General features: G+C 36.0%; 1 protein-coding gene across 1 annotated transcript in view; it reads right to left on the bottom strand.

The window, feature by feature from the left end:
• The window catches only part of ITGA10 (integrin subunit alpha 10), an 837,220-nt gene that overhangs the window by 181,911 nt on the left and 630,065 nt on the right, over positions 1–25,244 (bottom strand). The window contains exons 20-21 of the mRNA XM_044079978.1: positions 14,322–14,463; positions 7,313–7,405 (exon numbers count right to left, since the gene is read on the bottom strand). Coding sequence (XP_043935913.1) covers positions 7,313–7,405; positions 14,322–14,463 — 235 coding nt within the window. The remainder of the gene's footprint in view (positions 1–7,312; positions 7,406–14,321; positions 14,464–25,244) is intronic.

The following is a 25,244-nucleotide window of genomic DNA, read 5'->3' as shown; positions in this document are numbered from 1 at the left end:
ATCAGTTCACCAAGCATCAGGTGTTTAACCCTGGAGAGACTGAGGTTAAGTAGGTTAAGGAGAATGTTGAGTAAAGCTATACCTGTCACTAACAAGAGGCAGCCATGAACATTTATGGACCCAGGGAAGAGGTGATTTTCATCTTCGATAACCAAGACAGGACTTAATTGAGAAATAATAGAAGGAGTAGGAGTTAGATGGGTAATGGGGGGGGGGCTGAAGGCAGATTTGGAGGGTGGAAACTGGACTTTGTCAGTAATAATGTTGGTAATGATCTCAGAATCAAAGTAAGTGGAGCTGCTGGATATTAGTTCAGAGCAGACTTGAATGTTACGTCTGAGGTTCTTGTTATAGTTGAAGAAAGCTTTGCTGTGGTCTTTGGGGGAAGTGATAAATTTAATTTATAGGTAGCCCAACATTTTTAAGTAGAGCACTTAAGATTTTTGGTAAACAATTTTAAATCTCTTTTATGGTGAGGCGAGAAGAATATCTTACCCAAGGCCAGTAGTTTGTCATTTTTGTATAATTTATTTATGCAGTACATCTGCTACAAAGGATTTTTCATCAATTTTTCATTGTATTTGTGGACAGGACTACAGATGACTCAATGCTGCTGCTGTTTAGGTGGGAGTAGAATTTGGAGCTGAGTGCAGTGGCTGGGACAAGAAGTTTCGTAGGGGATGGGGGCTCATTTAAATTTACCTTGGCTGTCTGTGAACAATAGGAGGCTGAGAGTAGTCCCTAAATTTAGTAAGGTTCATTGAGGAAGTGACGTGGGTTCTGACAGAGAAGATGATGGTCTGCTGGAGCAGGCATGGGGAATAATGGTAGGGATGGGTTCATGAAGGGCTGTACACTTAGGAGGAAGGAATATGATCTGGTCTACTAGGGAGCTGGCATTTACAATCTCTGTGAACCATTGTGCATATTTATTAGTTATATAGATGTCCCAGTTGATAAACTGGTATTTGAAATCACCTAGAAGCAGCATAATGAGTTTGTTAGACATTTTTGAAGTGATTTGGGTATAAATAATAAGAAAAAGGTGGCACTGATGGGGACGTATAATTTAAGAGGAAATGGTAGCTGTTTTTTTTTTTTTATTAAAGGTGACCATGACCTCAAAAATCTTAAAGTTGATATTATGTGGACTTTTAAGTGAGATGGGGTGTCATAGATAAATATGGAGATGCTGAACCAAGGTATAGACAGAATATTATCAGTACACTGGACCCAGGTTTCAGTAACAGTACAGATATGGATGTGGAAGATGTCAAATTAGACATTTTCTTATTTAGACTTCTAGCATTAAGCATTACATCTTGATGTAATCCAAACTGGAATTTGCTAAGTTGGTTTGTCCAGAAAATTGATTTTTTACCTAAAAAAACACACGGTTGGAGTTGCAGACATTTTCGCCAATATATAGAAACTGGGAAAGTGTAAGGAGGGAGGGGTGCAGTCCATCTGTGTAAGAGCAATTTGACCTGTCTGATATCTCATCCCTCGCTGACTTTGAATCCCCAGAATGACTAGTTACATAGCTAATTACTTTATTTTTTTATAGAATGCTACCATTCTTGGTAATAACAGAATACCCACTCAGTGTCTAGCCTGGCACCAGTAAATATGTATGTTTAACAATATTGTTGCTGATGTCTAACATTTTACCTTGGAGGAGATGCAGGCTTTGTGTACCATATGGATTTTGGCTTGTACAGATGGAACCTTGTACAGATGGGTGAAGATGGAGGTATGGATGTAGCGATGAGTCTAGGAGGCCTGGGTAACAATTTTGTTTTACATCCTCACCATATGAGAGATTACTGTTGCAGTTCTGTTTAGTATAGGTAGGATGCTTACCAATACTGTTATAAGGTGAGAGGCTAAACTCCAATTTGAGTAAGTATTTATACCGTTAACAAATGCTGTCACTGTTTGTTAGGAGTAAAGGGTTATCAGTAAGCATGAGGTAGCTGCTACACTGCCTCAATGTGTCAAGTGCAAGCAGGTTGGCCACCAAAGGGGCTATAACAGACTGAGAACTCATGATGCAGATACAGGTGAAGGGCAACATAATACCAGTTTAATAGGTACAGTTGTTGCTACAACCTGTGGCTGACCACTAATTTAGTATTGCTAGGCAATTTGGAGCTACAGCTAGCTGTAACAATTAGAACCTGTTGGGCACTGATAACACAAAAGCCAAGCACAACAACTATTGAAACATCAAGTATATAGTCAAAAAAATTGAGACTTTAGTTCACTGCACAACCAGTAACTCAGGTAACAATGTTTGCACAAAATACTGAGTGACCTTCAAGTACGTCAGCTAGTAATGCCAGCAGAAAAAAATTGCAGGAACTTCAAGTAGGTTGCAGAATAAATTACCCATGGGTCAGCTGGGAAGATAGCCAGAGAAATACAACCAACAGCAAATGAAAGCTATATTACTATAAAAGCAACAGTAGCAACATATCTGCCAAAAGTCACAAAACTACTGCTCAGCAGCAATAATTCAAACATAATGATCTGTCTTTTTTTATATCAGGTATGCACGCTGTTAATTATAGCCTGGATTGATGCCCTGAAGGAGTGCTTTCAGCCTGTTTAGATGGGCTTGAACCAGTGATTTACCAAATAGTTTCTGTCGAATTACTGGGATCTTTCCTTCTGCTTTGAGGGGGGCTTTGACTATTCCATTTCTGACAAGGCCAAATATTTGTCTAAACAGGTGAACAGATAGGTACAAAGCATAAAAAGTTACTAGGCAAGGGATGTAGAGCCACAAGTACACCAATTTAATGAGCACATCTGTTCCAAATGTGAAACAGAAACAGATTAAACATTCACTCATCATTTCCTGTTTTATAAATGTGTCAACTGCCACCATGTGGCCGCAGAGTTAATTACATGAATGCAAAAACATTTCAACCATGCAACACATAAATACAATATAATAACATTTTAATAATTCAGTTAAAACATGTTAATTTATTTACACATCAAAAATGACCACACATACATATTTGATATGAAAAAGTAGTAAAAAATATAATCTAGCCCATTTAAGGGTTAACATGCTATTTATTGAACTCTAATAATTTACACCTGGGTGGCTAGAGGCATTCAGTTCAATTTGTCAATGAAGTTCCCTGGTTTCAAACCTGGTATGCCAATTCCCCCTCTTAAATCTGGTACTACTCTTTCCAAAAAAATAATAAAAACTTTTTATATTGCACACCGTCCTTAGATATAAATACGGATAAATTCTTTTCCTCAACATTTTCTCAGTCTTATCCATGTAAAAAGAAGGAGAAGAGCATTGCTGCGCCAAATATACCACCTTCTTTATGCTACAATCAAAGCGGCCATTTTGGGACAATACTATATGGATAACCTGTCACAGTAATGTTCTCACATTCAAAATTAACGTACACTGGTTGCAGGATGCACATCTATACATACCTGTATTAACAATCTCCTTAATGTTTTTGTTAAGCTGAAACAAAACTTTTAAGTTTTTCCTTTTTTATAAGTAAACCTGTGCACATCACAGTTTACCATTTAACCCATAGGTAAAAAAGATGATGGACCAATTCCCTGTAAAAATCTCCTTAGCATTAATATTTCTACTATTGTATTCCAACACCGTGGTTCTAGAAAAATCTTTTCATCTTTTCTGTGACTGAATAAGTTAGATGGATTTCTAATCAAGCAAGGATATTTTGTAAGCTTCACCTCTTCATAGAAACTATCAGAACCTGTGTGTTCCGCCTGTCTAAAAACATTGTTTTTACAAATTCACACTCTTCAAGAAATCTGTGCTCTTCAAAGACCAACCTAGACAATCTTACCAGTTGCCCTTTCACAATATTTTTCTTCTGCCACAAGGGGTGAAAGCTGTTAAAATGAAGCAAACTGTATGAATAAGTTGCCTTGCGATAAAAAGTGGATTTGAAGGAACACATACCATAATTCTTGTATCACACATCCAAAAAGTTCATCTTGTCCTTAACCATCTCACTAGCAAAAGTCGAGAATTCTGTAGTCTGATTGATAAAATGCAGAAGTTCATTCCATATATCAGATCCCAGTCCATAAAATAAAAGTGTCGTCCAGGAATAAAAAAAAAAAATAATTCCAAAACTTATACCCAAATACAAATCTGCTATCCCACCACCAAAGTATAACATTGGCAAAAATTAACACTATGACAGCCCTAATTGCTACCCTCTTAATTTATATGAAATATTAATTCTCAAAATATGCAACATTATTTAACACAAAAACGTATATTCACAAATAATTCTAATGTAATTTTTACTGAACTTTGTATCACATGTCAAACCTCTTAGAACCACTCCATTCCAGTGTCATTTGGTATTACCAAAATTAAGTTATTGATATCAGTGGAGACCATCAGCCTATTGGGATAAAACACAGTGGGAGAAATAGTGTGCAGAAAGTGCCAGGAGTCTTTTTTTCTGGAAAAGCATTACTTGAATTTGATGATTTGGACAGTTACCTAGTCATCTCAGACATTCAATTATTTAGGTAAGGTTATTCTGAAGGTTCTGTATTTGCAACATGATTCCATTTTCAAAGAATACCATGTTCATGATCTATTCCAGTCTGATGTCCACACTACACATACTATTGAGATGATTTTAATGTAGGTCTTGAATACTCTAATGGTGGGACATCAGAGGTGCTCTTCTATTTTTGGCCTACTTGATCTCTTTTTGGTATTTGACATAGTTGGAGATAGGGATACTGTCCTGAAATGATACGGATGTATGAAGAATTCTTCATCTTTTTAACATATCACATTTGGAGTGCCACAGGGAGCAATCTGAGCTCTTTGGTTTTCTCCAAATATATGCTTCCACTCGGTGAACTTATTTGAAGCAGAGGTCTTCAGTAACAAGTTATGCTGATAACAGATAGCTTTACATCTTTTTTCCTCAGGAAAAATTGTCTACTGCAGATTCATTAGGTGAAGACTTGGAATGCATCCAGAACTGGATGGCGGCCAATCATCTGCAGCTTAATGCATCTAAAAGTAATGTCATGGTTATGCATGCCATCTTGAGGGATTCAACCTGTCCAGCCCTAAATTTCAACAGTTTTTGTAACAATGATAATTTGACATTTGTGAAAAAAAGATTAAAATGTTTGTGCAATTATTGATGATAGATTGACACTTAGAGAGCAGGTACCATCTCTTGGCAAAAATCTTGTTTCCATCAATGAAACATCTCTCACATCAAATACTTTCTTTCTTCAGAATACATCTCAGTTGTGGTACATTATCTGGTGCCTTCACGTCTTTCCTTACTGTAAATCAGTTGAAATGGGCTTTCTGACCAGTGAGCCTGATCACATATAGCTAGTTCAGAATTCTGTAGTTCTGTTACTTACAGGAACTCCTGGGTAACTTTGCATTACCCCCTTCTGCACAGAGCTTGTACTGGCTATCAATACAGTCTTGTATAGTCATGACAATCTTGTAGTTGCTTAATCAATAACAATATGGTCCTCAATACCTTAAGGAGCCCTTGGGTCTCTACTGTTTGGTTAAGCCCTTGCTCTCATCTTTCATTCAGCTTGGTGGTACCAGGATGTGTGTGCAGAATTTTGGAATATGTTCTTTTGTTTTCATGTTCAGAGTTATTAAAATTTCCTCTCCTATAGCTCCTAATGGGCTATGATAGTATTTGGAGCTTATTTTGTGAATCAATTTACTTACTAATAATAAGGAAAATGTGAAAAGGTAGCTTGTGTGGAAAAAATGACACTAAAATTGTTCAGGATACACTGTGGTGGTGATATTAAACATTGCTTGCCACTTATTATAAATATTTTCTTAACTGAGTGAGCTACTTAATACTGAGAGGTATGACATGGAATGTCATACCGGAGGCAGAACAATGACATACCACTGCCAGTGTATGATGTACTACATTGGAGTTATAGCTAGTTGTTTCCTTAGCATTATGAAAATAAATAGTATTTCCATATTTGTATTAATATTGCAAATCTAAGTGATTTACAATCTATTACATGAATCAGCTGAAACCGTAAAGATTCTGATGAAAACATATCTTGACTTGAGAGATATGGAATGTTTATATTGTTACTTATGGATATAAGCATTATATGTCATACATTTGTAAACATTTCAGAAAACAAGTCCCAAAAAGGGATTTCTTGGCAGCATATGAAAGTTTATGTATGACCAAGCAAAGTACAGGTGATATTATGTATATAGGTCATGTGCCTTCCAAGATACAAACAGTTGTGTGTGAAAATGTACATTTTTTTGCATAATGTACAGTACTGATGTAAATACTTTGAATGTCTTGACATTTATCCTAGTAAACAATATTTTTACCAAACAACATTTGTGTTTGTGCTTTTTAAATAGCATTTAATTGTCACAAGATATTTATATTTTTGGCTTTTGTTTTTAATCTTGAATAAAAAAAATGCTTAGGAATGTGAAGATGTATGCAGGTTGCCAGAGGTGTGACACTACATAGGTGGTAGGTGTTAGTGAATTTAATAAAACGTGTGATACTGTATGTCTGATTCTGTTTTATTTAAATTCATTATATTTTGTTTGTTTGTGTCTTTCTGCTTTTTCCGGTTAGGGGGTCGCCACAGCGGAACTCCAGTCCGCTAATAATTAGTAGTTGATTTTTACGTGCCGAGTTACCAGCCGTGATGCACAAACTTCAACAAAGGTACACCCATTCACACATGTCTCCACGCAGAAGACGCTCTAGCTAAGAATCAAACCGGACAGCGTCTTAATGTGAGGCGACAACGCTACCGCAGCACCACCACCACGGTATTTCAATTCATTATATAAATTATCTAAAACAAAGGCTCCATTGCTCTGTATTTAATGCAAATAGAGTAGTAGGAAAGAATGAAGGCTGTACTGTGTACAAGTGTGATGAGTGCTTTGCTTCTTGTCTTTAAATTAATAGTGAATGAGGATGTGTCCTTTCACCAACCTACTTCACGGAGCAAGGCATCTACTGTCTGTTATTAGAGAAAGGCATCAACATTGATCACCATTCTACCTGTGGCTATAAATGTCTTTTATCATCTGCCATCTACACTGTTCCCTGCAAATGGTCACATCTTGAATCAAATGCCAAGGTTGTAGGACTCTGTTCCAACTATGTCAAATTCATTTGTCTGACAAACAACCAAGTAAAAAAACAAATATAAAACTATAAAAATGCATTTTATTTCCATACATGTAGTTTCTATGTTTTATGTATCCTAAAAATCTTACCTTTGCCAGTGACCTGAATACTGGGTAACTCACATTACAAGACCTGGAATTGGACAGTAAAGCAGTACATTCCATTTTCACCTGAGAGTCCTCCTGCAAAGGTACAAACAAAGTTTACTTATTTTTTTGTTTACTTTTATTAACTGGAATTTAAAAACTTCTACAGAATAGAATTTTCTTTGCAGAAGCTCCAAACTAAAAAAACAAACAAACAAAAAAAAAACAATGATTTGGTATTGGTAAACATTTCTGCATTTTACATAGCTGCTGATAACCTTTCTTTAGTGATTCAGGTAGCTCTGAAGACACCCAATTTTATTTAATGAACCATAAAATAAAATTAATAATTTTTAGTAAAACAGCTATACACAAAAAGTAATGCAATTACAATGCATCCATAAATACTCATTGAAACAACACAGATAAAGAAACAAAAATGTAAATTATTTAATTTATGAATCATTTCAACATCATTTGAAAAAAATGCTGCTGCAGGTACTTAGGGTTACAGAGAAAAAAACTGTTAGCATGTAGCCTTACAACTAGAGTATAGCAGTAGTAATACCTTGAAGGATGAACATTTAAAATGTACCTGCTGTAAATAAACTAAAGTCTGGATTTTGTAGAAATGCACATGTTCAGAATCCACCACATTCTGCAGATAAACCTATCTTGACTTTAATGGAAAGTAGTTTGGAAGGATTAACAGGAGTCTGCCATGAAGAAGGCAGGGGTTTGTTGCCATTGGGCTGACTCTTAAGGTAAGGGGAGGTGGTTACTTTCATGCCTGTTTATATTATTGTCATATTGTTCTCTATCAGTTTTATTTATAGATACATCATATTATTTATGTCACATGATCAAGTGGGGGCCCTCCACAGATTGTGGAGTTCTGACACTGATTAGAAAGTGACAAATTACGGAAGTAAGACTAGAAAAAAATAAATAAAGTATTAGCGGACAGTCAGTCTCCTAGGTGACAGATCAACGAAGTTGCTGTATGCAGATGATGTGGCCTTACAGGCAGACTTTGAGTAAGAACTTCAGCAAAGGATAGGGGAATGGAATGTAAAACTGAAGGCATATGGGATGAAACTAAGTACACATAAGACAGTGGTAATGGCTGCAAACTGAGGAAATTAGAAGAAGAAGAGAAATGATTTAGAAGGGAAGAGAATGGAATGGGTTAAAAGCTTCAAGTATCTGGAATGGGTGGTTGAGGAGAAGGGAAGTCTGAATGAAGAGGTCAAAGCTAGAATCAGAGAGTCTGCAGCCAACTGGCATTGAGTGTCAAGTGTAGTTCTATGACAGAAGAATGCCAAAGAAGATGAAAGGTAAGGTGTACAAGACAGTGGTGTGAACAGTACTACTGTATGGTACAGAAACCTGGGCAGTAAAGCAGAGCAGATGATGAAGCTAGAGGTAATGGAAATGAAGTGCCTGAGAAGGATGGTACGATGCATACTGTGGGACAGACGATGACATGTGGACATAAGAGCAGAAACCAAAGTAGTTCTAGTTGCAGAAAAGATCAAAGAGAACAGATTACAGTAGTTTGGGCACATCTGCAGAAAAGCAGACAACAATCTGGTGAAGAAGATTTGGGACAGACAGGAAGAAGGTAAGATGAAACTAAGGCATTCAGCAAAGAGGTGGATTGATTGTGACAGAAGATATGTGATAGTTAGGCATGAGTATCGAAGAAGGCTGGAGTGTGGCACTGAAGTGAAAGATGGCAAGAGTTAACACGATACCACGACCCCATGTATAAAATGGGAAAAGGGGTTGGGGATGCTGGTTATGATGATGGGTCTCCTAGCTGGTCAACTGTGTAGCTAATACTATCAGAATATCCTGCCCTTCATAGGTACAATTTTCACTCATGGCACACATCACTGGAGATGTCGAATTATCTTCAGAATATTTTCAAGAAGTACTTAAGGAACAACTTAATTTACTAGCTGATCACAATTTAAACTGGTCTGGCAGTAACAGATCATGGTTTTCTAGAATCATCTCATTCCATAATCTCAACATAATTGGTCAAGCAGTCAGCCAGGATAAATTCAGGATCAGACTCTAGGCCCTTGTTTAATGCTTTAATTACAATCTCTGTCCACTGTTGCACTGTGTAGCAGTCTTACCCAACACACTGAGTGATCATGGCAAAAACTTGGACCAAACCCATTTATGTGTCAGAGGGAACCTTCCCTAAAAGCATGGAAACCACTTTGCTGCTTGTATTTCATAATAGAGACTGGTGCCTTCCTACTGAAAATAACCCTGTTACTACTGTTGACATCTGCTTTAACATGCTCTCCTCCTGTCGAATAGATTTCCCCTATAAAGAGAGAAAGCTACATTGCAACAAATGCACATGGCTATCATCTTTGCTCAGAACCCAAATGAAAGAAAAGGTTCAGGCAATGTTGTCATGGAGAAAGTGTCAACAATAAGACTACCCATCAAAACTTCCTGGTATTTAAAACAAAATGCAGATAGTTGTTAATTCTGTCAAATCAGTAAGCAAAAAATATCTTTTCTATTAAGCCACCAAAAATCTTTCTGGAAGGCAACCCAAGATACCATACCCCACCTGCATAGTCAACAGAATAAAAGAACAAATCTCTACAGACGAAACTCCATCTCTTACTATTGGCCTCCATTGCCTCCCAACCCCTCTTTAAACCACATGTCAACATTCACACTGTTTGCCTTCACTCTAACTAAATATAACAGAGCAGTATGCAAGCTTCTGTAGAAACCTGGCAGAGGTAGTCCTTTCCAAACCTCCTCACTGTACCACAGCCTCCAAATAAATTAGAGGCCCAGTCAATTACCTCTCCACATGGAAGGCAATCCTTCTACCTGCCTTTAAACATGCCATAACCATTCCCCTACACAAGGTCTGCTCTCCTACCACCACATATGATGCTAACCTATAGCTAACCTAAGCATATTAAACAAAATATTTTAAAAGTTGTCTAAAATCTGGTCTTAGTTACATTGGGAACAATAGTCTCAGGCTCTACATGTGTTTAAAAATGCTTTAATACCATTATAGCAGTTTTAGAAGTCACAAATGACGTGTTCTTGATATTGAAAAGACTTACTAATTGGCACATATTTTATAAAATCATATTCTTATTATTAACAAACATAAACTTAATAGGATTTGGTAAAATGCAATTAAGTGGTTCCAGAATTTCCTCAGAGAACAGAAAGTACAAGTAATTGATGGCCACGATTAGTCTAATGTATATTTCTTTAACACTAGGAATCCATAAGATCCTGGGTTAGACCTCTATTTTCTCCCTTTTCATTAATGATCTTATATGTAATCTATCAAGAATTCAAGTCACAATATACACAGATGAAATTTTTCAGCTTAAATAAGGAAAACATTGTAGTCAGTCTAAAAAGAATACCATGATAATTTCATAACCTCTAGAAATGGATGGCTATTAACACATTGCCAGTAAAAACAAAACTGATATTATTTTCTTTGGCATACCACAAAAGTTGAACAGTATCCCTGTCTTACTGACAGTTGACATCTGAATAATTTCTGATATCCAGCAATAGAAATATCTTACAGTGTGGGTAGACACAACCCTTTCTTTTAAATTTTATATACAGACCATTTTAATAAGGTACTCAAACAACAAAGTTATATCTATAAAATGTCTGACCTCCTGAAAACAGAGGTCAAGAATACTCTATGTAAAGGCTTTCTAATACTTACACTTGAGAATGGTCTCTCCTTGTTATTTGCCTTAATTTAGCCATTGATCTACTTAGACCACTGTCCACTGTCAATACAATTTGCTGTTATTCTTCACTGTTTAATCTTTTATAAGCAAAAGTAGCCCTAACAGAAGTCTGTTGGCTTCCAGCCACAGTAAGGGTCATCCTATTCTTGGTCTCCTAGACTTTTAAATTAAGGGCAGAGCTAAGAATTTTGGAACTTTACACATACATCCAGAATGCACTCCCCCTACGTAACACTCACTTTTCCCCTCAAAAATGAAATGGGTGGCATAAACTTAATTTAGCCAACCAGGCTTTCTGAAAAATAAAGTCATTTAACAAAATGTATAACAATAAGCCCTGATAAATATACATTTAAAAATAAATCCTACCAATCTACACAAGATAAATAAATGCTTTTAAATCATGTGCACTGTGACATACATAAAATATACTTTCTCTCCAACTACTCACCATCCAGAGCACATGAATTATCAGTAAAATCCAATAAATACCCACTGTGGTCACATGATCATTGGGCTTTGACTCCTGTAAATGCCCTCCTTTGGCCTAGCCATCTGTGGACAATCTTTTTTCATCAACCTTCCTTCTATTAAGGACCATTTACAACAGTTAGGACAACTCACATGATAGTAGTTTTTTGAAGGAAGTTGATTGAGTCCTTGATGACTGACAGGTAATAGTTTCAGAGTCAAAGGCTAAGTGCTCCCCTTGTTAGCTTACTGCTTTCTTTCCATTCAGTTACAATTGAATCAGCATTGCCATCATTGCTAAATTAATGCTGTGATTTTTTTTTTATTTCTAATTATTCCTTTATATTTATTATTGTGCTTCAAAGTACTGTATCTAATTTGTAAATTTAAACAATGTGTATTATTAATTTCATGGTTTCTATATTTGAGTACCTTTCTAGTACTACCTTTGATGGACATTATTATATTTTATGAATTGTGACCCACTTAAATATGTCCTATTTGCATCTTTTCAAATCAGACTTAAAATAAGCAACTTCTAGGTTAACGTACTAACCTGATAGAAAGTAATAGGTATGTTTAATAATTTGTCAGTTGAATATATATATATATATATATATATATATATATATATACTCACACACACACACACACACACACACACACACACATATATATATATATATATATATATATATATATAGATGCACACACACGTATACACACACACACACATATATATATATATATATATATATATATATATATATATAGTAAAAGTAATGTCTTTCGGCTTTTCCCGGTTAGGGGTTGCCACAGTGGAACTCCGGTCCGCTAATGACTGGCAGTGGATTTTTATGGTGCCAAGTAGCCAGCCCGACATCCAACCTTCAATTTATGTCACTTGACCATGGGGAGGACATGCAGACTCCACACAGAAGGCACTCCAGCTGAGAATCGAATGAGACAGCCTCTTGCTGTGAGACGACAATGATAACCGCTGCACCATACGTGTGTGTGTGTGTGTGTGTGTGTGTGTGTGTGTGTGTGTGTATATATATATATATATATATATATATATATATATATATATATATATAGGTCCACTTCTAAATCTTGAAAACTCATAATCTTGAAATTCAAAATACTGAAGCCAAAGTCTTAAAAGTTCAAAATACTGAAAACTCAAAATACTGAATTTCATAATATTGAAAAAACAGAGTACACCAGCACTTACAAATAAAAAAAGATACCCCTGCTGCACTCCCCACACTCCCTGCTATTTAAATATATCAACTCCAAGATTGCACTCCACAGATGAAAATGGCAAACGGGTCTACTTCATATGACCTAAATTTCATTTGACTGAAATTCATTTGACTGAGACCAAAACCCTGAAAGTTCAAAAGACTGAAAACTCATTTGACTGAAACTCATAACACTGGCACATTAAAGTAAAAGGTATATGCCCTTTTCCCCACTGTAGTGCGATCCTGGAGTTAGTATATATAGTTAGGGGGTGCGGGGGGCACAGTCCCCCACATTGGGGGGTGTGGTGGGTGAAGCCCCCCACATAGTTTAGGTAAATATTGTTTTCTGCAAAGAGTTATTCATTGCAGTTATAAATATCCATGTGTATGCTTTAAAATGTATAAAGTATGTGGGGGCTTTACCCCCCTTACCCCCCCAACTATATATACTAACTCCAGGATCACACTACAGTGAGGAAAAGGGCATATACCTTTTACTTTAATGTGTCAGTGTTATGAGTTTCAGTCAAATGAGTTTTCAGTCTTTTGAAATTTCAGTGTTTTGGTCTCAGTCAAATGAATTTCAATCAAATGAAATTTAGGTCATATGAAGTAGACCCCATAACTCATCTTAGTACAGTAAAGTGCGATCTTGGAGTTGATATATTTAAGAATCAGGGGGAGGGGGGGTGCAGGGGGCCTTTCCCCCTTCTAATAGTTTGGGTAAACTAATATGCTTTGGCTTTTATTTGTTTCTCTGTGTACTTCTGGTGGCATATAATAAGTTTTACTATCCTGTAATTTGTTTCAGTATTATGAAATTCAGTATTTTGAGTTTTCAGTATTTTGAACTTTCAAGATTTTGGCTTCAGTATTTTGAATTTCAATATTATGAGCTTTCAAGATTTAGAAATATATATATATGTGTGTGTGTGTGTGTGTGTGTGTGTGTGTGTGTGTGTGTGTGTGTGTGTGTATATACGTGTGTGTATACATGTGTGTGTGTGTGTGTGTGTGTGTGTGTGTGTGTGTGTGTGTGTGTGTGTGTGTGTTTGCATGTATGTTGAGCAATGCTTCCTCCCTGTCATCCTCTTTGGAATTGCTGCCAATTAATCACCCCCCTTTACTTCAAGAACCTCCACACTCTGGAACTCTGGAATAGTTAACAAGTTATCCACCTTTCCTCCCTGAGTCTCTACATTCATGGAATTGTGGTGAATTGTCCATATGTAGATTTATTTTCTGTGTGAAAATAATATTATTTGGCTCTCTCTTGTCTAACCAAGACAGATAATATGTTACAGTTATAAGTCTCACAGAAAGAGGGTTATCTGCTGTAAATATTTAGTTTCACAAAACAAAACCACTACCACCTCTAGCTCTCTCCCCTGAACTGTAGGCTTTAATCCCAGTATGATCAGCAGTGCTGTGAGTTACATTTCCAGTTAAATACAAAAAAAAAACAGAAATTAACTATGAAATATTGATAAATTAAATTATACTTAAAAGGCTTACCTTAATAGAGAAACTGAAGAAGTGCAGATTTCTTGAAAATGTAAGGAGGAAGCTGGTATTGTATGCGTTTTCATTTTTATTTTCCAGTGACACATCCACTAAAACTCTTTTCTTTATACTTCTTATGATGTATGGCTTCTTTCTAAAATAAAACAAACAATACATGTAAAGTACATGTGCAAAGCTGTGGATCATAGTTTGCAGTCTCTCTAGTAACATTAATGTTGTTTTAGTCTGTAAACTGAGTTAATTTTGCTAACATTAAGATGAATGTGAGTGGTACCATTTTAAAACAGAACTTGCAAGACTGTGAAGAGTGCATTTTATGAAACCTGCTATTCTGACTGCAAGAGTTACGATTCATTCAGCTAGTTTGTAATGCATATCATTAAGTAGCCAGAGTGTAGGAGCTGCATCGCAGGATGAGCTCAACTTCATAACTGATTGTTAAGGTTGAGTAACTCATAAATGTAGTTTCATTTTACTATGTTACAATGATTAATGTATGATAATATTTTTGTACACAGAATGAGTTTATTCTGCGATATTATTCGTGAGTCTGCAGTTCAGTAACTGATTATTTCTATTTTATTTACATAGCTATTCCATAATATAACATTATTATCTGCCAGAGGAATTAATTATAATAGATGCTTTCCTGAACAGCCTGGTTTTATCTTAAGGGATAAGCATATGTATGTGGATCTGTTTCTTTGCCTAGGTAGAAGCTACAGTATTCATTGATTTAGTTTATTTGGTTGTTAAAGTGAAGTATTATTTAATTGAAGTTGGAATATTTTGATGGAATAGACTTATCTCATTGCATATGAATGATGTTTATGTTTGTGCACATTGTTAAAGCTTGCTTTTGGCTACTGAATGTGCATCTGTGAGTATAAAGGGGATTTACTACTGTCTGGACTTTCATTTAGCCATTCAGAATGCTGGACTCATTTTCATTGAGCGCAATTTACACACAACGTCATATAATTTATTTATTTATTTATATTTGTTAATTGGGTAAGTAAACTAGTTTAACTTGATCATTTGAATTGGTTAACTTGATGAGGACCCTTTTCAACCATGAACTAGGCTAAGTGGCATATATACAGGATAACATATTTAGAGATTTATAAAGCAAGAATAAAGATGAAATATCAACATGGGGTTATTGCAGTCATGCTTAATGAAGGCTAGTAGGTAATATGCTTGGCAACTGAACCTACAAACCTATGAATCTTTTTCATATTCAATGTAAACCTTTGAATCAATTTACTAATCATTGTGCAATCTCTGTTTCTAGCAGAATATCATCACATCTTTCATTCATATTTAATTTCTTAACAAGTCTAAAAATAAACTCTTATTGGTCAGATGCATGAGTCATATGTTTAGCCAATGTATTAAATAGAACCTTTCCCTAAAATCAGAAATATTTCTGATATTCTGATATAATATGCCAAATATTTGTAAAACCACAGAAAGAAAAATTATCCAAGCAAAACAACCAAGTTCTTTCAACCTCTTTTTATTCAAAATGCCAAATGTTGTTTGCAGGTGAAAATATATACAACATTAATAGTGTTAACTGTGGCAAAACGTGTAAAAAGTATATTTTCCAAAGATTATGATGTATAAATTCATTGCTCATATTAATGAATTTACAGTATGAACAGTTGTGACAAGGAGTAGAATTAAGAACTTTGTTAAACTGCTTATAGCTGCTGTTTTAACGTGAGCTAACTAGTAGGAGCTTCAGCAACATGTCTACAGAACTCATCAGACACTGACAAAATAGGCCAGTCGTTGTGATCTTCATTTGTAGGTCACAACTTATTGCAAAATTGTATCAGTAAGACTAGTATTACTCAGAGTGTGATCATCATATTGATGACTAGAATTAGGATTATTACTCGTATTGTGTTAGTATTAGTATTAGTAATATCAGTGTTGATGTTTATTTTAGAAAATAATGAATTAGTTAAAGTTCCTCTCTCATTCAAACCTCTTTGCATATTGACCTGTATCATCCCTTCATCTGTCCACTGACTCTGAACACATTAGCCATAACACCTAATTCTTTAACTAAATCTGCTTCAGATGTGTTGAGCCTACTTGTGCTAAATAACTGTTTTCTGACAATCTCATTAAAGGTATGATTGGGATGCATATATCTCATAGGATCATAGGTTCATGGGTTCATTGGCACTTACTTTGCTACTGAACTGTGAAGATATTAAGAAGCATAGCCTTATGTTTGCATAGTTGTTTTTAGCCCTTATATTTTGCATACTAATAACCCAGAGACTGGCTAAACAAGGATATGTTTGGACATTTACATGTTTGCCCTATCCATGAGGGACAGCGGTACTAAATCAGGAGTGCATTTGCAGTTACACATCCATTTGTCCAAATTACATTTGAATAGAGTAAGAGAAGTACTTTGCTTTACATGGAGTGGAAAACAGTTTCATAGAAGTGACATTGTTTGTGATACAAACATATTCCTCCAACATGTTTTATTTATTTTGCAAAAGAGATTGATATCCATTGAGAAAGTGTTTATGATACCATTGGACTGGTTTGAGAGAACAGAATCTTTTTAAGCTCTATATGAGAAGCAATGCTCACCTCTCAATAGCCTGTATGATATGAAGAAGATTGACAAGGATCTGAGATAGTCTGCATATTTTTTATGATTTAGGCCCTTTATTGTTTTTATTGAAAAAGCATTGTGGTTGTTCTAGTTGTGCCAAGTGTTTGGGCAGGTACATACCAAAAGGGGCATTATACTCAATGATCAACCTAATGAGTGTTGAGTACAGTGGAGTGATTACATCCCCTGGATCTGGACACAATACCTTTAGATATAAGCTATGCATTGAAAAAGGACAACAGTGGATATGTGGTAATCAAAGTACAGTTCATTGTCAACACAGGTTCCCAGACCCCTGACTATGGGATCAATTTTCAAACGTACATTGTCAATGTGATAGTTGCAAGGGGAGTCATGCTTGGCTAAATATATGATTATGGACTTCTTGGCATTTAGTTTTAGTTCATGGCCTTGACACCAGCTATTTCTTTGAGACAGGCCATCTTGGAGGATCTTGATGCCCTCTAGGGAATTTTTGATGCCACCAAGTTTGCAGTCATATGAAAATTTGGTCAATCACAACCCTTAACATTAGTTTCCACTTCTGAGAAGTAAATGCCAAAGTGGAATGACCCAAGTACTGAACCCTGGTGTGCACTGTTACTGTCACCCAACCTAACTTCCTGAATTCTATTTGTGAGCCAATTTGCTATTTAATGAATTACCCATTCTAAACACTTAAACATGCCTGTGATGTAGATGGGACCTGCAGAGAGGCAGGTGGAACAGGTTCCTCATCCATGTGAGGCAGAGTTCCTCCCTGGCCCAACTGAGGTGCAACTTGAGTAACTAGATGGGCAGCAGAACATTCATCCATGGTTTGGTGCCTTGTGTCTCTAATGGAAAGAGGCAGCCTATGGGTGTTTCATCTCCCAGGTCCCTTCTTGTGGATGTTTCATCTCCAGAGCCCCTGCTTACACTTATCAAGGGTACTAGAACTTTTCAGAGATTTGGGATGCATGGTTAGGCTATAAAAGGCCCTTGTGGTCATTTGTCTAGTAAACACCTATGAACCTATAAACAAAGGGATTGACATTTAGCTGAGACAGTTTATCTATGATACCCGAGTGTGGTATGGTATTGAAAGCTTTTGCGATATCTAGATATGTGGCTTGTACTGTTTTGCCCTGATCCATTGCTTTGATCACTTTTTCAAAAAATCAGTCAAGTTAAGTAGGCAGGACCTGCTCTTGATGAATCCAAACTGGGTTGAGTCAAGAGACTGTAGGTTGCCTATATCCTTATTTATTAATTTCATAGTGATCCTTTCCATAGTCTTCCAGATGAGATTGGTCAGGTTTATGGGTCTATAGTTACCTGTGTTCATTGAACCCCCACCTTTGTGCAGGAGAATAACAGTTACTGTCCTACATTCATCCAGCATGAATCCTGTTGAGGCTGATACTGAATAGCTTCAGAGGGGATCAGATAAGTCATGTTTCAGCCTGACCAGAAGATAACCTGGTATGCTATCTGACGTTATAGATGTAGTGTTCTTGGCTTTAATTAGCACCTTGAGAACTTGTTCTTTGGAGATTTGAGTAGAGGTATAGGTGTGATTATATGATTTGAGAATATTGGAAACAAGATGTTTGAGCTAAATGTGTCTGCTAGTAGAATGGCCATGTCCTCTGGGTCAGAGTATGTGATATCATTTACTATCAGCTCTGTGTAGTGTTGGGCATCATTTCTTAGATTTTTAACATAAGTAAAGAAGACTTTGTGGTTATCCTTTGCTTGGATGCTATTTTTACCTCATATCTGGCTTTAGTTGAATTGATCACAATCTGGAGTTCCATTTTTAGTTTAGCAAGAGTGTTTTTGGCATCTTGAAAGTTAGATTTATTTTGCAAATAAATTTCTTGGATGGCGTAAGCCAGGGAACCTTGTTGGCTAGGCTTACGTAGGCCCTTGGGCCGATTGCCTAGTAGCTACCTATGAACCTATATAGTGAGTTTTTTCTTTTACTATAGTGCCTGTTTATTTTTAGGTTTCACTGCTGAGGTTTATTTTTAAATTTGGCATTATATTTATTTCTGAGCAGGACAGATGCATCTATGCAGCTATTTACATGTGCATAGAATTTGGCAGTGAAGAATTTTATATAAGCAGTGGTGTCATTACAGTGGAAAGGGTTTGAAATTTAGCCAGGTCATCACTCAGATTTAAACTTTGCATAATCATTCAGGTTCAGTCTTATAGTGAATGTTATTGGCTTGTGGTCTGATTTGATCAGGGAGGAAGTGACAATTGGTGGGGAGCAGAGCTTCCCCATATTGGCAAAAACCAAGTCCAGGACTTTATCACTCCTGGTTGGGGTGTGGACTAACTAGTCATCAACAAACCATCTGCAGAATATAATTTATATAGTATATACTTTATTAATCTGTGAGAGATCATTTATGCTGTTATATAGGCTTCACTGTTGAGAAAAATAAAATTGACTTTTGCTTAATGCTGTTCATTCTAGCAATGCATGGTATTGTACATTATCAGTCAGTAACAGTGGCAATGGACACCTCTATTGCAAATGCTGATGCAAATGTAACACTTTCTGTTTGGGAAGATAACATTTTTGAGTAAATACTCCTTATCAGCAACAAATTATGTTATTGAGGAGGACTTATTTTTGGTGCAATTTAGCCACTGAGCTTACTGATTTGTGTTATTATTTCTTGGTTAGGTAAAATTCATTATAGCTCAGAAAAATATTTGCCTTAAGTATTGAATAGCTGAATTGACTCCTGAATTTGAAATATTTTGCCTCTGTGATAATGGCAATCAGATGTGTATTTTTACTAATGTATCAGTGCTAACCCTGGCATGCCTAGGTAACCTGCATTTATAGGATTGTGAATACTTTGGTAACACAGCTTTTTCATTATAGTCTTCATTTTCATTTCACAGGGAAAGCACCCACACTTCTGTTTTATTTTGGCAAATTATTGATGATTCATTGGAATTACATTCTCAAAATAACTAAAGTAGTGTTAGATAAAAAAGAACTCTGTCAGTAAAGTGAATTATAGTGAGTCACCTCATTTTATGTGCAAACAAGCACATATGTGTAACAGGTGTATACACCAGTAGTGTTTAAACATTGCTTTATATTTCATTGAAGTTCTCTAATATCAAGACCTTCAATGCCCATAGTCTTCATTTCACTGTTAGTGTGTGAAATGACTATTTCCTTACCTAATAGGTCGGACTAATAGCCTGACCACCCTCCCTACCTTTTAAAAACATTTCAGACTGATGCTGCTTAACTCCGTCACCATTTGATAACAGCTAATAGTATATTATGAATGCTGGGCCAGTTATTAGTACTTTCCTCCCTTATAAAAATATGATTGGACTGAATCTAACTAGGACCTGCTAGTCACAACTGCCTAGTTACAGTTGCTATGATTGTTCAATTACAGATATTCTGTCGCTCCTTTAAGATGTTGTTACTGCATTTAAGCTGCACTTACTTTTCTTGATTAGTCACGCATTTAGAAGAAAAAAAATATTTGTGCCAATTAAGTATTTAATAATGGACTTTTATAAAAAATGTAATTAAGCAAATATAATACTTTAATATATTAAACAATAAACAAAACCTGTGAGTTATATTTTTAAATGCATCTATTTTCTGACATTCTATAGTGTTTTCCTTCATTTAAAATATTTTTATTACCTGGCATCAGGAGCTGAGGTAGTGTCTGAAATATTTTGTGCACACTATCCCTCTTATTAAACTAGCATAAGGAGCCCTATTATTACTAAGTTCCTATACTAACATTCCACATAAAAGTTGAAACAGTGACAGAAGCATGCACCATGCAGCTTTTCTGTCCCCAGATATCAATGAGATTGTGAAATGATACTTTAAAAGACAAAAATGCGTATTGACTAGATTTTCAAAAATTAATTTTGTCTGTTCAGTAGAACAGGACCCTTCTTATTATGTGTGCTTTTGTGCTTATGCCTGTTCTTAACTACTATATCCTGGTGGCCTTTCACTGTATCCACATATTGGAAAGTCACGAGATTCACAAAGAACGACAGAGCATGAGTACACTACTTTCTGCAATTCCGCTTATTGCTTCATTTTTACTTGCTTATTACCAATCCTCAGAGTCTTCTGATATCAACAACAAAAATAAAATAAAATAAAAAAGCATACACATGAATGTGTAGGTATCACTATATCTCATAATACTGCTTTTTATGGATGCTGGTTGCAGCTCTGATACTGAAGACAGGTTGACTTTTCGCTCTGTAAGGTTTCATTGATTACTCAATGGTATCTGGTACAGTTTTATTTGATGGCTTGTTTTCAGCATGACCCACATGGCTTTATCAATATTCAATTTGGTGGGATAACCCTCAAAATTAACCTGCATTTTTATAAGATAAATACAAATAACACTGTCAGTGCTGCCTCAGGCCTGCAGCAAAATGACTGGTAATACCAAACCTGAAATTTGCCCTGGATGCAGTCATAGTATTTCTAGAACTTTGTACAAGAGGATGGAATATCCTGTGATCACGACCTTATCATGGTGAAGGCTTTGTGTGTCTTGAAATTCTTATTACCTGTAACTTATACTTCTAGTGGAGATACTCATGGCAGACTGGTCTAAAAAGTGGGTCTGAGAACATCCCCTGCAACAAGGATAGTGGGACACAGAGTTGATGCAAGTTCATAGGTTCATTGTTATGTACAAGGCTAATGACCAATAGGGTCTTTATAAGCCTAGCTGTGCAACCAAAATGTAACCCAGAAATTATGTTTTAGACATTTCTATAGTGTGTGATTTTTTTTTACTTTGACATGAATTACTATCAGCCTTGTCCATCAGGGACATAGGCCCTAGACCAGGGCTGAATTTACAATTTCCCACCTGCTGGTCCAAGTTATGCTTAAATATGGTAAGGGAGGGACCTTGCTTTACATGGATGAGGAGCCTATTCCAGAGAATGGGAATTCTGTGAGATACATATCTGTCTTCCCAACATGTCCTATTTATGTCATGAGCGAAATTCAAGTAATTGGATCTAGTAATCCTGACGCTGTTTGTTTTGGGGATGTGCAAAAGGTTCATCAGAGCTGCATCCAAGGATGCCTTGTGCGCCAGGCACAGGTCGCCTCTCCGTAGTCTGTATGAGACTGAGTAGAAAGATAGGGCTTTGAAGTGATCTGCAAAGGAAATTGCATTTAGTCCCTGTATTCTTTTTGTAAGGAACCTTTGCAGACTTTCCAGTAGCTACAGGTGTCTGGTCAGGTACATGCCAAAGGGGCATTATATTCTATACTGGGTCTGATGAGGGCTGAGTACAGTGGTATGATGACTTCCCTGGACCTAGATGTCATGCCCTTACTTATATGTTGAGCAGCACAGAAGGATTTGCTTAATACCTTGGACACATGTTGGTCAAAGGCTAGGTTACTATCTACATGAGTTCCCAGATCCCTAACTAGGAGTGTTTACTGATGGTATAGTTTCATGGGGTAGCCATCTTCCCAAAAGGTACTATAATGCATTTGCTGACACTGAGTTTAAACCTGTGACTTTGGCACCAGTTATTTGCCTATATTAGACTGTCTGGTAGGGTGTTTTTATCTTGGTGGGATTCTGTGACTGTTCCCAGCTTGCAATCATCTGAGAACTTGGTCAACCAGAGGCCTTTGACATTGGCTTTGATTTCCAAGAAGTAGATGCTAAAGAGGAGTGAGCCCAGCACAGAGCACCAAGGGACTCCCCTGCTGACTGGCCTCTTTGTTGAGGTGGCTTCATTGATCCAGACCTCCCCTGGGTCCAATCTATAAGCCAGTTGGCTATCCAGTGCATGTTATAAAGGGTTTTATGCCTATCTCCTTAAGTTTATTAACAATGCCTTTGCGGAGTATTGTATCAAATGTCTTAGCCAGATCAAGGTAGGCAGTATGCACTATTTTACCCTCATCCATTGCCGTGGTGACCCTTTCGAAGACATCCGTCAGGTTCAGTAGGCATTACCTTACTCTGACAAAGCCAAAATAGGATGGAACCAGTGTCTTGTGGGCTTCAGTGTCTTTGTTGATCATTTCCTTTATTCTTCCCAAGGCTTTGCAAATGAGACTAGTCAGATTAATGAGTCTGTAGTTTCCTGGATCTGTTAGTAGTCCTCCCTTATGAAGGGGGATGACTGTTGTAGCCCTCCATTCTCATGGCACAAAGCCGGTTTTGAGGCTAAGGTTAAATAGTGACTCTAGTGGCCTTGATAACTCATATTTTAGTCTATACAGAGGCATCCTGGAATGTTATCAGGGCCCAGTGAGGCTGTGTTCTTGGCTTTAATGAGAACAACCAGGACATGCTCTCTTGATGTAGTTGGAGGGGCTATGTTTGAGAGTATTTCTTTGTGGGTGACTGGGGATGAGTGGGGGTAAATTGGGACTAAATTTGTCAGCTAACAGGTTTGCTGTATCACCAGGCTCAGTGAATGCGGCACCATTAACCATCAATTCAGCACACTGCTGTGTACTACTCTTGAGTTTTCTGACATAGTTGAAGAAACGGGACACAAATGATTTTTAAAGGGCCACGCGCGGCTTGGGTGGAGAAGAAATGGAAAAAGTGTTGCTAGAGTATATATATGTTAAATAGCATAAAAATATGATGATGATAATGAAGAAATGAAAATGAATGACTGAATGAATGACTAATACCATGACTATGGATAATAATAATATACTGTAAATAACTGAGTTTATTAGGGAGTTCTGCACATGACTTAATTGATAATGTAGATGCATCTAATAGTGGAGAGAGTTTACATATAAGTGTTGTGAATGTGTGTTATGTCAGAGAGAAGTACCACGTAGCTGAGTAGTAGTCAGTCACCAATTGATTGATGTTGATTGATGACAGGACAAATGGGAGCGAATATCCTTCTCTGACTAAATCATTTTTAAAAAAATTAATAATAACAATAGAACAAGTACAAGTAGTAGTTTCGAAAAGTTTAACTAAGAATGATGTATTAAGAATGATTATATTACCACTGAAAATGTAAATTTACCCTTTCATGTTTCTTCCAGGAAGGAAAGAGAAGAAAGGTCGGTCCATATCTGAAGAAGCAGAAGAAACGACAAACAGGAAGTGAAAAAACAAACAAAAACAAATCAAAAAACAAATGAAAGAAAATGATTTATTAATTAATATATGATTCATTAATGTTTTACTTCAGAAGAATCTTTTACATCAGATTTAGATTTTTGGTTTTGAAATTTATAGAGATTTCATATAACATAATTAGAGTTTATTTTTTAGACGTTTTTTTAGATCTCAAAATATTTTGTAAAAAATACGTCGTGTTAAAATGAATATAAGAATGGAATATATATAGAATAATAATGAATATAATAAAAGAAACCTTAGTAATTTTGTACCTAGTAACCTTTTGTTAACTGTACCATTAGTGGAAGCCTATTTGAAACTTTTAAGCAGACAGTATTTAAATACAAAAGCAAGGAAGAAAAAAAGAAGAAAAAAAAGTAAGAGAAGAAAAGTTTTTTTAAAGAAATAAAGAAGGGACTTAAGATATAAAGAGATGCAGATGTAGGACCAATTAAGGTAGGCATGGGTAGGGAGGTAGAATTGAGCCAAGTGGTATATAATATAATAATACTTTTAATAAAAAATGACTTGGAAATGAATAACAAAAAAAGAGATAACATAGAGGATTCATATTACATGTCATTATATGGGAGACATTTAGGAGGGATATTGATTATTTCACATTATTATTTATTTATCTATTATTGAGTTATCATGGTCCTATACATATTCACACAAAATGCAATATGGGCTATATGAAATGCTATGGATCCTCTGGGGAGGCCCTATAGCTCCTGTGGTCTCTGGGGTGGTGAGGCACTATATGTGATATATATCATATATGTGGATGAAATATGAAATATGTTTTGTTCTAAAAGAAAAAAAACATAAAAGATAATAAATATGTCTGTCTGAATAGACTAGAGAATAATGAGAATACATTAGATATTATTAATATTAGATGTACAATCCTATTATTCAACTATTCTAACTATTACAATATATTTCAATATATACAACAATTATTTGCAAGTACACATATAGTATACTGAAGTACAGATTGATTTAATTTCATACTTTTTTTAGAACTTTGGAAAAACAAACTATTTATATTATTAGATGATGTAGAATATGTACTAGATGTGTGCATGGGCTAATGGGTGTAGCAATGGGTACCCC

This window comes from Protopterus annectens, chromosome 8.part0 (genome assembly GCF_019279795.1).
Source record: "Protopterus annectens isolate FY-2018-M chromosome 8.part0, PAN1.0, whole genome shotgun sequence".
Lineage (NCBI taxonomy): Eukaryota > Metazoa > Chordata > Ceratodontiformes > Protopteridae > Protopterus > Protopterus annectens.
This window is presented reverse-complemented; position numbering and strand designations above follow the sequence as displayed.